At 46.5% G+C, this 14,906-nt stretch overlaps 1 protein-coding gene across 2 annotated transcripts in view; it reads left to right on the top strand.

The window, feature by feature from the left end:
* SBNO1 (strawberry notch homolog 1) overlaps positions 1–14,906 on the top strand; it is a gene marked incomplete at both ends in the record, with an annotated part of 45,383 nt that overhangs the window by 18,359 nt on the left and 12,118 nt on the right. For both annotated transcript variants that reach the window (XM_080717400.1, XM_080717399.1), the window contains 9 exons: positions 3,200–3,351; positions 6,268–6,465; positions 7,262–7,429; positions 7,527–7,702; positions 7,998–8,129; positions 10,311–10,446; positions 12,676–12,788; positions 12,888–12,959; positions 14,304–14,403. In XM_080717400.1, the coding sequence (XP_080573526.1) occupies positions 3,200–3,351; positions 6,268–6,465; positions 7,262–7,429; positions 7,527–7,702; positions 7,998–8,129; positions 10,311–10,446; positions 12,676–12,788; positions 12,888–12,959; positions 14,304–14,403 (1,247 nt within the window). The remainder of the gene's footprint in view (positions 1–3,199; positions 3,352–6,267; positions 6,466–7,261; positions 7,430–7,526; positions 7,703–7,997; positions 8,130–10,310; positions 10,447–12,675; positions 12,789–12,887; positions 12,960–14,303; positions 14,404–14,906) is intronic.

Here is a 14,906-nt window from a genome sequence, read left to right as displayed (position 1 = left end):
GTGGACAGGTCAGCTACTTAGTGAGGCCCTCTACAACTTAGTGAGACCCTGTTTGAAAATAAAGAATAAAAAATAGAGGGTTCAGGGGGTGTAGCTCGGAGGTCGAATGCCTCTGGGTTCCATCCCCAGGAAATAAAAGTTCTTCTCATCCAAGTTTTTTGTGCTGGTGTGTGTGTGTGTGTGTGTGTGTGTGTGTGTGTGTGTAATAGTGTATAAGAAGACATTAACAAATCCTACCTGAAAGTTAAGTATTTTGTGCTTTTATGCACAGTAACTAGTTTGAACCAATATGGTAAGATTTGCTGTAAAAAGTGGAAAATATGCAGGAAATCTTTTTTTTTTTTTTCCTTTTTTCCAGTCCTAGGGATGGAACCCAGGGGCACTCTACCTCCGAGCAACACCCACAGCCCTACTTTTTATTCTTTATTTTGAAACATGTTCTCACTGAGTTGCAGAGGGCCTCACTAAATAGCTGAGGCTGACTTCAAACTTGTGCAATCCTCCTATCTTAGCCTCCCAAATGCTGGAATTACAAGGGTGCTTCACCATACCGGCTATCTAAAAGTTATCTTTGCAAGCATAATTAGCAATATAATTAGTTTTCAAACTTCTTCTTGCCACTGGGGATGCATTCAGTGTTCTTTAGGAGATAGATTTAGCCGGGTGTGGTGGCCCGAGCTTGTAATCCCGGCCTTTGGGAGGCTGAGTTTACAGGCAGCCTCAGCTACATAGTGAGGCCCTGTGCAACACTCAGTGAGACTTTATTTCACAATAAAAAATAAAAATAGGGCTGGGTGTGGTGGCACACACTTGTAATTCCCGTGCTTGGGGATGAGACAGGAGGACGACACAGGTTCAGAGCCAGCCTCAGCTACTTAGTGAGCCTCTCAGCAACTTAGCAAGACCCTTTTTCCAAGTAAAATCTAAAATAGGTTTGGGAGTGTAACCCAGAGGTCGAAGGCCCTAGGTTTCATCCCCATTACCCCCCACACACACACACACAAATATATATATTGGTGGGGGTTTAGCTTGGAGGTAGAATGCTCCTGGGTTGCATCCCCAGTACCACAAAATATTTAAAAAAAGATATAACTGAAAACTGCTTAGCAGAACTGTTTACTGTTAAATCAGTTTCACTGGTTTTCTTAATCCCTTTATTTTGTCATAAATTTATTTTTATCTTGTTTTGTGGCCCTGTAGATTGAGCCAGGACCTTGCAGCACTGTGCTAGTGCTGGGCCTCAGAGCTGCATCTCCAGCCTTTTTTTCCCCCCTTCGGTACTGGTGATGGAACCCAGGGGCATTCTACCTCCGAGGTACACTCCCAGCCCTATTCCTTAGTCTTTATATTGAAACAGGGTCTCACCAAGTTGCCTCACTAAGTAGCTGAGACTGGCCATGAATTGCAATCCTCCTGTGTCAGCCTCCCAAATCCTGGGATTACAAGTGTGCACCACCACACACCCGACTTTGTGTGTGTGTGTGTGTGTGTGTGTGTGTGTGTGTGTGTGTGTGTGTTACTGGGGATGGAATCCAGGGGTCTTCTACCTCCGGGCTACACTCCCAGACCTATTATATATATATATATATATATATATATATATATATATATTTTTTTTTTTTTAAACAGGGTTTCTTAAACTAGCAGAGGCTGGCTTCAAACCTGCTTAATCCTCCTATCTCAGCCTCCTAAGCACAGGGATTACAAGTGTGCACCACCACACGCAGCTCACACCCGGTTTTTTTATTCTTTATTTTGAAATGGTCTTAGAGTTGCAGAGGACCTAAGTGGCTGAGGCTGTCTGTGAACTGTGATCCTCCTGTCTCAGCCTCCCAAATGCTGAGATTATAAGCATATGCCACTCTGCCTGGCTCCAGCTTTTTTTTTTTTTTTTTTTCTTGTTATGGGGATTGAACCTAGGGACATTCTACTTCCGAGCTACCCCCCAGCCCAATTTTTTATTCTTTATTTTGAAAAAGGGTCTCACTAAGTAGCTGAGGCTGGTCACAAACAATCATCCTCCTGTTCCAGCCTCTCAAGTACTGGGATTACAAGGGCGTGCCACCATGCCCAGCTTCCAGTTCTTATTTATTTATTTATTTATTTATTTATTTATTTATTTATTTCTGTGGTGCTAGGTGTGGAACCCAGGAGCTTTTCTACCTCTGGGCTACACTCCCAGACCTATTTTATACTTTATTTGGAAACAGGGTCTCACTAAGTTGCCGAGGGCCTCACTCAGTAGCTGAGGCTGGCTTTTAACCTATGCGATCCTACTGTCCCAGCCTCCCAAGCACTGGGATTACAGGAGTGCGCCACCACACCTGGTTTCTAGCCCTTTTTAATTACTTTTAATTAGTTAATTTTATTTTTTATTTTTGGTGATTCTGAGGATTGAACTCATGAGCATTCTGCTTCTGAGCTACACACCGGTTTTATTTTTTAATTTGAGCAGGGTCTCACTAAGAGTGTCACGAAGGGCCTCACTAAGTACCCGAATCTGGCGAACCTGTGATTCTCCTGTCTGTGCCTCCCAAGTACTGGGATTATAGGCGTCTATCTCCACGCCCAGTTCCCTTTTTAAAATATCTGAGGCAGGGTCTCAGAGTTGCCTGTGGTTTCCTTTAACCTTGAGGCTCCAGGTATGGGCCTGACCCTGGCTTTATTGGGTGCATTTGAGAGTGGGATCTTGAATGAGTCTGCTCAGTTGATCTTCCACTTCACCTTCCTAATCAGTGAGGCCGGCTTTTTAATTATAACGTCGCTATTTATAATATATAATAGATTCTCATGGGCTTGGCTTTCATTAGAATACACTCTTCCATCTGGGCGTGGTGGCGCACGCTTGTAATCATAGCATTTGAGAGGCTGAGACAGGAAGATCGGGGTTCGTGGACAGCCTCAGCTACTTAGTGAGGCCCTCTGCAACTCAGTGAGAACATGTTTCAAAATTAAAAAGACTAAATAGGGCTGGGGGTGTACCTGAGAGGTACTGTATCCCTGGGTTCCATCCCTAGTGTCACCAAAAAAAAAATTTACTCTTAGAATTTGGCCTAGAAAATTAAAATTTGATCTGGGTTATGTGTATTCTGTAAGCTTTGAGCAAAGTACATTTTCTTTAAAGAAAAATTTAAAAGAGTTACATGGAGAAAGTTCCTGTGCAGGTGGAGGAGTAATTTTCACTGTCTCTCTTCTACAGAGGAGTGTTGCAGTCACTCATTGAAAAACATTTTCCTGCTCCAGACAGGAAAAAACTTTACAGTTTGCTGGGAATTGACCTGACAGCCCCAAGCAACAACAGTTCACCAAGAGACAGTCCATGTAAAGAAAGTAAAGTAAAGAAGCGGAAAGGTGAGTGCTGAAGGTACTCAAATTTTAGTATTTTGAAGCAGTTACATCTTGGGAATGAACTGCTTCCCCTCAACTGGCAAGTGGTTGCGGTTTTTTTCTTTTTCTTTTTTACCTTTGTGGTGCTGGGGATGAAACCCAGGGGTGTTCTACCTTCAAGCCACATCCCAGCCGATGTTTTATTCTTTGAGACAGGTCTCACTGAGTTGTGGAGGGCCTCACTAAGTAGCTGTGGCTGGACCGGAACTCCATCCTCCTCACTCAGCCTCCCAATTACTGGGATTGCAGGTGTGCACCACCATGCTTGGCTGCTCATGTAGCATTCTGTTTGTTTGTTTTGTAGTGCTGGAGATGGGATCCGGGGGCATTCTACCTTCCAGCTATACCCCAAGCCCTATTTTTTATTTTGAAACAGGGTCTCACTGAGTTGCAGAGGCCCTCACTAAGTAGCTGAGGCTGTCCATGAACTGCGATCCTCTGGCCTCGGCCTCCAGAGTGCTGGGGTTTCAGCATGTGCCATCGTGCACAGCTGCTCTGCTCATAGAGGTTTTGTTTGTTTGTTCTCGGTACTGGGGAATGAATCCAGAGGCATTCTACCTCCAAGTCACACCCCCGGCCCTATTTTTTTTTCTTTTTCTTTTTTTTTTTTTTTTTTTTTTTTTTTAATTTTGGAAACATTCTCACTGAGTTGCAAAGGACCCCACCAAGTAGGTGAGGCTGGCTGCAAACCACGATCTTCCTGTCTCGATCTTTTTGTCTCGAGCCTCCCAAATGCTGAGATTACAAAGGAGTACCACCACACACAGGTTCCTTAAATGTTTTTTGTTTTGTTTTGTTTTTTGTGGTACTAGGGGTGGAACCTAGGGGTTTTCTACCTCCACGCTATACTCCCAGACCTATTTTATACTTTATTTGGAAACAGGTCTCACTAAGTTGCTGAGAGCCTCACTAAGTAGCTGAGGCTGGCTTCGAACCTTTGCGATCCTCCTGTCTCAGCCTCCCAAGTGCTGGGATTATAAGCGTGCACCACCACACCCAGCTTAGTGTCTTTATTTATTTTTTATTTTTTTATTTTTTATTTTTTGTTACTGGGGTTCCTGGAAGCCCTTCTCTCTGAGCTACACTCCCAGACCTATTTTTTTTATATTTTTTATTTGGAAACAGGGTCTCTTAAGCCAGCAAGGCTGGCTCCGAATCAGCGCAATCCTCCTGTCTCCGCCTCCCAAGAGCGAGGATTACAAGCGTGCGCCACCACGCCCGGCTAGTGTCTTTATTTTTTGAAACAGGGTCTCACTGAATTTTGAAAGGCCTTGCTAAGTAGCTGAGACTGGCCGTGAACAGCGATCCTCCAGTCTCAGTCTCCCAGCTCATAGTTTTGAATGCACTAGTAAACCCCATGTTCTTTAGATGTTGAATAGTTCATTGGTACTAGACACTCTGGGTAAGCACTTAGTCGAATCATTTAACCCTCCAGACTTCTTAGGAAGTGAGGTCTTGTTTTTTCAGTTTTTTTGTTTGTTTTTTGTACTGGGATGGAACCCAGGGGCGGTCTACCTCTAAGTTGCGCCCTCAGCCTTTTTTTATTTTTGTTTTGAAACAGGGTTTCCTAGGTTACTGAGTGTCACTAAGTTACCAGGGCTATCCTTTAACCTGTAATCCTCTCTCAGCCTCCAAGTACTGGGATTACAGTTATGTGCTGCCATGTTTGGCTTTTTAATTTTTTTTGGCGGGTCTGGGGCTGGAACCCAGGGGCATTCAACCTCTGAACTACACCCACTGCCCTAAGTAGCTGAGGCTGTCTGCGAACTGCTATCCTCCTGTCTCAGCCTCCAAAATGCTGGATTACAAGCGTGGGCCACCATGCCCGGCTGTTTGGCCATTTTTGTTAAACTTTATTTATTTATTTATTTATTTATTTATTTATTTATTTATTTATTTGCGGTACTGGGATGGAACCGAGGGGCTTTCTACTCCCGGGCTGTGCTCTCAGATCTATTTTCTATTTTATTTGGAAACAGGGTCTCACTAAGTTGCTGAGAGCCTCACTAAGTAGCTGAGGCTGGCTTGGAACCTGCGCGATCCTCCTGTCTCAGCCTCCCAAGCACAGGGATTACAAGTGTGTACCACCATGCCTGGCTTTTGTTAAACTTTTAAAATTTTATTTATTTACTTATTTTGTGCCACTAGGAATTCAGTCCAGGGGCATTCTGCTACCTCTGTGCTATACTCCCAGCCCTCTTTTAAAATTTTTATCTTGAAACAGATTCTCTCTGCTGCTGAGGCTGGCTGTGAATCTGGGCTCCTCTTATCTCAACCTCCCCAGTAGTCTGATTATAGGCTTGGCCACCATGCTTCATGGTTTTTACAATTTTATAAACAGGAGACCAAAGCATGGAAATAATCAGAGGTTAAAGGATGTTGTCAGGTTCATACAGCTAATGAATGTTACATGGGTTGATCTAAACTGTGGGTCTTCTGTTGTCAGAGATGGCCTTTCATAAATAAGGGTTGGCCAGCCATAGTGGTTTATGCCTATAATCCCAGCATTTGGGAGGCTGAGGCAAGAAGGATCGCAGTTTGTGGCCATCCTCAGCTTCTACTTAGTGAGGCCCTTTGCAACTCAGTGAGACCCTTTCTCAAAATAAAGAGTAAAAAATAGGGCTGGTGGTGTAGCTCAGGTGGGATGATCCTGGGTTCCACCCCAGTACTGCAAAAAAAAAAAAAAAAAAAATCCCAATTTTTTTCCTGGAGAGTAGTTACACATGCGCAGAGTGGGGGCCTTGGTCCTGTTCGCCTGCGCTTAGTGCGGACGTGGCTCCGTGCCTTCCTGCAGCGCTCTCACTGGCGTCAGCGCCTCGGCTGCGTGGCGTCCTGCGCAGCCTGTGTTTGGCTGATTCTCTTCTCTGGCCGTGAGGGTAGGTGAAGAAATAAGTCGAGAAGCTAAAAGAGCACGAAAAGCTGGAGGCCTCACCGGGAGCAGCTCTGACGACAGCGCGAGCGGGTCGGACGCCTCCGAGCACGAGGAGAGCGACTATGAGAGCTCCAAGAACATGAGCTCGGGGGACGACGACGACTTCAACCCCTTCAGGGACGAGTCCAGCGAGGACGACGAGGACGGTGAGGGGCTGGCACTGGGGCCCAGGGCGCCTGGGCGGAAAGCCCCAGGCCTACCCCGGCATGCGCGTGCCTGTGTGTGGAAATCATGACCGGGTTTGCTTTTGTATTTTGGGTACTGGGAATGGAACCCAAGGGCATTCTACCTCTCTGAGTTATACCCCCAGCCCGTCTTTTTTTTTTTTTTTTTTTTTTTGCGGGTCTGGGGATGGAACCCAGGGACGTTCGAACTCCGAGCTACACCCTCTGCCTTATTTTTTATTCTTTATTTTTGAAACAGGGTCTCACTAAGTTGCTGAGGGCATCACTAAGTAGTTGAGGCTGTCCACCCAAGACCCTCCTGTCTCAGCCTCCCAAATGCTGGGATTACAAACGTGTGCCACCACACCTGGCTCATGACCTGTTTTGTACAACCACTTTGAACCTCAGCGTGTGGCACGTTTTGACCTACGCTGTATGGATTTGATGGACGAGGCCCTGTCATCAGTGATGACTTAAAAGTGTCAGCAAGTCGAGCACTATTGAAGGCGCCGGGCGTGGTGGCGCACGCTTGTAATCCCCGCGCTTGGGAGGCGGAGACAGGAGGATCGCGCAGGTTCAAAGCCAGCCGCGCTGGCTTGAGAAACCCTGTTTCCATATAAAAAAGTATAAAATAGGTCTGGGAGTGTAGCCCAGAGGTAAAAGGGCTTCCAGGAACCCCAGTACCACCAAAAATAAAAAAGAACTATTGAAGGCTTGTCGGCTTTGCAGATTCTGTGTTTAACAGATGAGTTGACGCACGTGTTTTCACAATTTTCAGATCCCTGGTTAATAAGAAAAGACCACAAGAAAAACAGAGATAAAAAGAAGAAGAAGTGTATAGATCCAGATTCTATCCAGAGTGCCTTACTAGCATCAGGCCTTGGGTCCAAACGACCCAGTTTTTCATCCACACCAGTCATCTCGCCTGCTCCCAATAGTGCACCAGGTATGCCCGTCGACACCTGCTGCTTCTGTGAAATGTGCTCTTTAAGGAGACAAATGCCTGACTTTTGTATTGATGTTTCAAACTGCTTTTTATCCAGCAAACAGTAACACCAACAGTACCAGTAGCCTTGTAACAAGTCAGGATGCTGTGGAAAGGGCTCAGCAGATGAAGAAGGATCTGCTTGATAAGCTGGAGAAGCTGGCTGAAGACCTGCCGCCCAACACCCTGGACGAGCTCATTGACGAGCTGGGCGGCCCGGAGAATGTTGCTGAGGTGAGAGAGCGCCCTGTCTGGGCCGTCCCTCCTCGCTAAGGTGCGGCCACTCGAGCAGCCTGTCCTGAATGGTCCTGAGCCCCTCTGCGTCCTCGTCCCAGAGCCGTGGGAGCCCTCTCCCCGGGGTCCGAGGGCCTGTCCTGAGCCGCTGAGGTGATAGTGGACACACGTCAGTTTCCCCCAGGACTACCTTGAGCATTTTCTGTCCTCCGTGCCTGGTGCTGCTTTAGCCAAGAGCTCGGCTTCGTGCTCCCTGGTCCTGAACCGTGACTGTAACGACTCTTTGGCCCCTCAGATGACTGGACGCAAGGGTCGGGTCGTGAGCAACGATGACGGGAGCATCTCCTATGAGTCCAGATCTGAACTCGATGTGCCTGTGGAGATACTGAACATCACAGAAAAGCAGCGGTTTATGGACGGAGATAAGGTGTGTGTACTGTGGGTCTGGAGATGAACCCCAGGGGCCTTTGACCTCCGAGCTACACCCTCTGCCGATTTTTTATTCTTTATTTTGAAACAGGGTCTCGCTAAGTTGCGGAGGGCCTCACTAAGTAGCTGAGGCTTACTACGAACCGCGATCCTCCAGTCTCGGCCTCCCGAATGCTGGGATGACAAGCGTGTGCCACCACGCCCGGCTGGGATACTTCTAAGTGAAAGAAGTAATTCCCCTGTGTTTAGATTAAGCTTTAAAAGGTTTAGGGTTTTTTTTTTTTTTTTTTTTTTTTCTTCAGTACTGAGGATTGAACCCAGGGATATTTATTCTACCTTTGAGGTACATTTTTACCCCTATTTTTTTTTTTTTCCTTATTTTGAAAGAGGGTTCACTTAAATTGAAGGGTTCATTAAATAGCTGAGGCTGGCTAGGAGCCTGTGATCCTCCTGTCTCAGCCTGCCACACACTGGGATTACAAGTGTGCTACCAGTGGGTGTTGCACGTGTGTTACACACACAGGACCTTGTGGATGCTTTATCACTGAGCCATATCGCCAGCCTTCAGAGTCCTCTTTAGAACTCAGCAGCTGTGCTGGTGCACTGGGGCACACCTGTGATCCCAGCTACTGGATGAGGAGGCAGGGGTCCTAAGTGTGAGAGGAGCCTGAGCAACTTAAAATGTGAAAAGGGCTGGGGACATAACACTTGAATAACTCAGGGACAGAGTTTTTGGATAGCATGTGCAAGACGCTGGGCTTGATCCTCAGCACTGCAAAAGAAAAATTGTTAGGTGCCTAGTGGGTATTCTAGGTTAACACTACAGAATTGTCCCGGACTCTGGCATATTTGTTTGTCTGTGATCATTAGGGAGGCTGAGAGAGAGAGGATCATAGGTTTTAGCAAGCCTTAGCAACTTAGCAATTAGCAAAAGCCTGCTTCAAAATAAAAAGGGCCAGGCGTGGAGCCGCACGCTTGTAATCCCAGCATTTGGGAGGCTGAGACAGGAGGATCGCGGTTCGCAGACAGCCTCAGCTACTTAGTGAGGCCTCTAACTCAGTGAGACTCAGTTTCAAAATAAAGAATTAAAAAAAAAAAATAGGGCAGGGATTATAGCTCAGAGGTCAAATGCCCCTGGGTTCTATCCCCAGACTTGCAAATAAATAAATAAATAAATAGGGCAGTTTATTTAGAAATTTAAAATGTTCTGACATTGGTTGTCTCCTTTGAAAATTCTGTAGGTTTGTTGATTTGGTACTGGTGACTGAACCCAGGGTCTACCTTTGAGCTACACCTCTGGCCCTATTTTATGCCCCCCCCCCTTTTTTTTTTTTTTTTTTTTTTGCGGGTCTGGGGATCGAACCCAGAGGCATTTGACCTCTGAGCTTCACCACCTGCCCAATTTTTTATTCTTTATTTTGAAACAGGGTCTCACTGAGTTGTAGAGGGCCTCACTAAGTAGCTGAGGTTGGCCGTGAACCGAGATCCTCCAGTCTCAGCCTGCCAAGTGCCACCACGCCCTTGCTTCAGTTTCTTTTTGTTATTTCTATTTTTTGCAGTACAGGGGATTGAATCAGGGGCATTTTACCTTCACACTACACCCCCAGCCTTATTTTTTTATTTTTCATTTTGGAAATACGACCTCACTTAGTAGCTGAAGCTGGCTGGGAACCTGTGATCTTCCTGTCTCTGCCTCTCAAGTTCTGGGATTTTCAGGGTGGACTGCCACACCCAGCAAACCCAGAACATTCCACCTCCAAGCTCTACCACTAGGAATATACTTTGTTTTGTAATGGACTCTCACTAGGTTAATGAGAGTCTCACTGCTTGCTGAAGCTGTGGTCAAACGTGTGGTCCTCCTGTCCCTTCCTCCCAAGTATTAGGACTACAGGCATGCATCTCGAGGCTCGCCTTTTCCCATTTTTAAGGATATTCTGGGCCTATTTCCAAGTGTTGGGAGCATGCCTGTGTGCTCACATTTAGCAGCACGGGAGACTGGGGCAGCTCCCTTGTTTCCAGACAAAGCGTACCTGTGGCTGAAGCCTGGAACTCTGTGCTGAGGAGGAAGGGCGACAGGCTCTGCGGGCTACCCTAGTCAGTCCACTGAGGGCTCAGTTAAAGCACTACCCTGCTTGGCCTTGTGCAGAGGTGATTTTTCTTTTTCTTAAATTTGATATAGAATATTGCTATCATCTCAGAAGCTGCCAGTTCGGGTATCTCATTACAAGCAGATCGGAGAGCCAAAAATCAGCGGCGAAGAGTCCACATGACGCTGGAGCTGCCCTGGAGTGCCGACAGAGCCATCCAGCAGTTTGGTGAGTTCCCGTGCTGGGCCTCGTGCGGAGGAGAGCGGGGAGCGACGCAAAACGCAAGCGCTTCCATGCTCCACACCTCAGAACTGGCAGTCTTGGGGTTTGCATATTTTATTTAGAAACAGGGTCTCTTAAGCCAGAGCGGCTGGCTTTGAACCTGCGGGATACTCTTGTCTTTGCCTCCCAAGCACGGGGATTACAGACCTGTGCCACCACGCCCGGCTTTTATTTATTTTTTAAACAGGGTCTCACTAAGTAGCTGATGCTGGCCCTGAACTTGAAATCCGTCCATCTCAGGCTCCCAAGTACTGGGATTCCAAGCTTGGGCCATCACGCCTAGCTTGTTTGGGCAAGCCCTGATAAGAGGGTTGGAGGTTGAGGGCCAGCAACTCCGAGAGGCAACTTCGGGTTAGAGTGCCCTGGGTGCAATCCCGTTTCCCTCCACCAAATGTGGGCGTGCATGCACACAGGCACGTAGGGCTCCCCAGGGACGTCTTCGTGGTAGAGCTGAGGGTCATGGAGGGTGCGCCACAGGGACAGCTGCTGCCCTGTCCCTTCCAGTCTTCACGTGCTCCATCCACAGCAGGCCTGTTTCCTTCCAGTTTTATTTTCCTGTGATCCAGTGCTTAGATAATAATGATTTTGGGAGGATAGCGGGATTCTGTTTCATTTCATTATAACAGGGATTGTTTTTCTGAATATCATTCAAATCAGCGTTTTCTTTTTTCTTTTTTTCTTTTTTTTGTCTTGGTGGTATCGGGGTTCCTGGAAGCCCTTCTACCTCCATGCTACACTCCCAGACCTATTCTATATTTTTATTTGGAAACAGGGTCTCTTAAGCCAGCGAGGCTGGCTTCAAACCTGCGCGATCCTCCTGTCTCTGCCTCCCAAGCGTGGGGATTACAAGCCTGTGCCACCATGCCTGTCCAAATAAGTGTTTTCAATTGCTTACTTTTGGGAAGCTATGGAAAATGTTAGGTTTTTATTTTTCTCTTGTTTTTTTCTTTTTGTTGTACTGGGGAAGGGACACAGGGGGCATTCTACTTTCAAGCTACAGACCCAGACCTATTTTTTAATCTTTATTTTGAAACAGGATCTGCCGAGTGTGGTGGCGCACGCTTGTAATCCTCACTCTTGGGAGGCTGAGACAGGAGGATCGAACAGGTTCAAAGCCAGCCTCAGCAGGGCGTGGTAGCGCACGCTTGTAATCCCGGAGCTTGGGAGGCAGAGGCAGGAGGATCGCGCAGCTTCGAGGCCAGCTGTGCTGGCTTAAGAGACCCTGTTTCCAAATTTAAAAAAGTATAAAATAGGTCTGGGAGTGTAGCCCGGAAGTAGAAGGGCTTCCAGGAACCCCAGTACCAACAAAACAAAACAAAAGCCAGCCTCAGCCACTGAGTGAGGCTCTCAGCAGCTTAGTGAGACCCTGTTTCCAAACAAAATATAAAATAGGTCTGGGAGGATAGCCAGAAGGTAGAAAAGCCCCTGGGTTCCACTACCAGTACCACCAAAAACAGAAAGAAAGGAAGAAAGAGGGAGGGAGGGAGGGAGAAAGCGGATCTCACTAAGTTGCAGAAGGCCATACTAAGTATCTGAGGTTGGCCGCAAACCCAGATCCTCCTGTCTCAGCCTCCCAAATGCATATGCCACCACGCCCGGCTCCTCTTGGATTTTTATTTATTTATTCATTTATTCATTTATTTATTTTGTGGGTCTGGGGGTGGAACCCAGGGGCATTTGACCTCCCAGCTACACCCCCAGCCCTACTTTTTATTCTTTATTTTGAAACAGGGTTTTACTATGTTGCAAAGGGCCTCACTAAGTAGCTGAGGCTGACTACAAGCTTTGATCCTCCAGTCTCAGCGTGGGCCACCAAGCTCAGCCTCCTCTTGAGTTTGTGGTTGTGTGGTGGTTTTTCTTGGTGGTTCTAGGGGTAGAACCCAGAGGCTTTCTACCTCCGGGCTATATTCCCAGACCTTTTTTATATTGTATTTGGAAACAGGGTCTCGTTAAGTTGCTGAGAGCCTCACTAAGTAGCTGAGGCTGGCTTCGAACCTGTGGGATCCTCCTGTCTCAGCCTCCCAAGCGCGGGGATTACAAGTGTGCGCCACCATGTCCGGCCTTCTTCTTGAGTTTTTAAATACCAGCCCGTTATAAATGCTTGAAATAGATCTTGGAATCTTTTGTCTCTGTCTAGTGAGCACAATCATGATCTCTAAAAAAACGTTCTTACAGGAAGAACTCACAGATCAAACCAAGTTACTGCTCCTGAGTACGTCTTCCTGATTTCTGAGTTGGCAGGAGAACAGAGATTTGCATCTATTGTTGCTAAAAGACTTGAGAGTTTGGTAAGCTTCTGAATTGTTATAGACGTGTGTAAAACATAATGGGAATGTTTGTTACTTGATGTATGCACCCTTCCTTGACGGGAAGCTTTGTGTTGCTAGGGGGCGCTCACCCATGGTGACAGAAGAGCCACAGAGTCCAGGGATCTCAGCAGGTTCAACTTCGACAATAAGGTACATGTCTCCTCCGAATCTGATGGCTGTGGGAGCCGGCGGAAGCCGCGGGGTAAAGGCAGGGCGCCCGCCGGCCGTGGGGCCCTCGAGCGCTGGCCACGCTGGCTTTGCCTCAGCCTGGCTTCTCGTGAGATGTAGGTTTCGCATTGTAAGTTAGATCTTTGGTTAGTGTAGTGCAGTAAAGTCCATTTTTTATTCCTTTTTTTTTTTTTTTCTGGTTTTGTTGTTTGCATACTGGAGATAAAACCAACCCAGGGTCCTTCTACCTCTGAGCTACACCCCCATCTCTATTTTATTTCTTTTTTTTGTTGTTGTTTTTTTTTTTGTTTTGTTTTTGTTTTTGCGGGTCTGGGGATGGAACCCAGGGGCATTTGACTTCCGAGCTACACCCTGCCCTACTTTTTATTCTTCATTTGGAAACAGGGTCTCACTAAGTTGCAGAGGGCCTCACTAAGTAGCTGAGGCTGTCCGCGAACCACGATCCTCCAGTCTCAGCCTCCCAAATGCTGGGATTACAAGCGTGCGCCACCACGCCAGGCTTCTGTTTTATTTCTTAATTGGAAACAAGATATCACTGAGTTGTGGAGAGCCTCACTGAGTTGCTAAGGCTGGCTGTGAACCTACAGTCATCCTCTCTCAGCTTCCCAAGTACTGGGATTACAAGTGTGTGTTTTGTTTTGTTTTGTACTGGGGATGGGACCCAGGGTCATTCTACCTCCTGGGAGCTATACCCCTAGCCCTATTTTTTATTCTTTATCTTCAAACAGGGTCTCACTGAGTTGCAAAGAACCTCACTAAGTAGCTGAGGCTGGCCACGAACCACAATTCTCCTTGTTGCTGGGTTACAAGTGTGCGCCACCACCCACAGCTCCTGGCTTTTTACTTCTGTTGAGAAATAGAAACATAATAAAACACTTGGAAGTCGGAGAGGAGGCTGAAAGAAGGGTTGCAGGTTCAAAGCCAACCTTGACAACAGCAAGGCCCTTTACAACTTAGACTGCTTTTCCAAATAAATAAAATCTGGCTGGGGGTTTAGCTCAGAGGTAGACTGCCTCTGGGTTCAACCCCCAGTGCCACCAAAGGAAAGAAAGAAAGGCAGTAAACACTTGTCAGTGAATCAAGTCTGAGTTCCCAGAGGCAGGTGTGATTTATTGGACATTGCAGTGAGCGGAGCATTGCCAGCAGCACAGGGCCTGGGTGCTGTCCATCCAGTGTGGAGAGCCGAGAAGCGCGGTCGTTGTGGTTTTGTTTCTGTGACTCTGTTCCCTTTTGTAGCATTCAGGAAAGCACATGGTTGAAAGGGTCTAAGTGCAAATCCAGTTAGTGTTTGGGTTTCCGTTGCAGTACGGAAGAAATGCTTTAGAAATCGTGATGAAGTCCATTGTAAACTTGGATGCTCCTATGGTATCGCCACCTCCAGACTATCCCGGAGAATTCTTTAAAGGTAAATCTAAAATGCTTGTGAGCTTTGATGACTGTTCCTCCTATTGCCTTCAGGCCTGGCTCTAGGATTTTAAGTCATCATAAATTAAAATTTGATTTTTCTCGCTCAGAGAATATTATGATAATGGGATTATCTGTGTATTCTCTGAAGTTTGCGGAATCAAACACTTTTTCTTATACTTAGGAAATGTTCCCATTATTTCTGATTTGTGTTTTTTAACAGTTGATGGAAGTATGCTTGTGGTAACTGTCAAGTTCGGGGAAAAGGACTATGTATATTAGTAGCTCGTTCTAGCTGGTATATCACATCATATCAGTAAAACACTTCATACAGAGTAAATAAGGCAAGTTTAAGTTATGTTTGGATTTCCAGCTTACTTAGGCGTGCATAAAATTACATGTTCAGATACTAGGTGCCTCATCGTCTTGTGTTCTGAATTCCACATTGCGCTTTTACAGTGCTATCATTGAAATACTTTTATTTCTAGATGTGGTGGCACATGC

This window comes from Muscardinus avellanarius, assembly GCF_963383645.1.
Source record: "Muscardinus avellanarius genome assembly, chromosome: 21".
In the NCBI taxonomy this organism is placed as follows: Eukaryota; Metazoa; Chordata; class Mammalia; order Rodentia; family Gliridae; genus Muscardinus; species Muscardinus avellanarius.
Note: the sequence above shows the minus strand (reverse complement) of the source record. Positions and strands in the feature narration are given on the sequence as shown.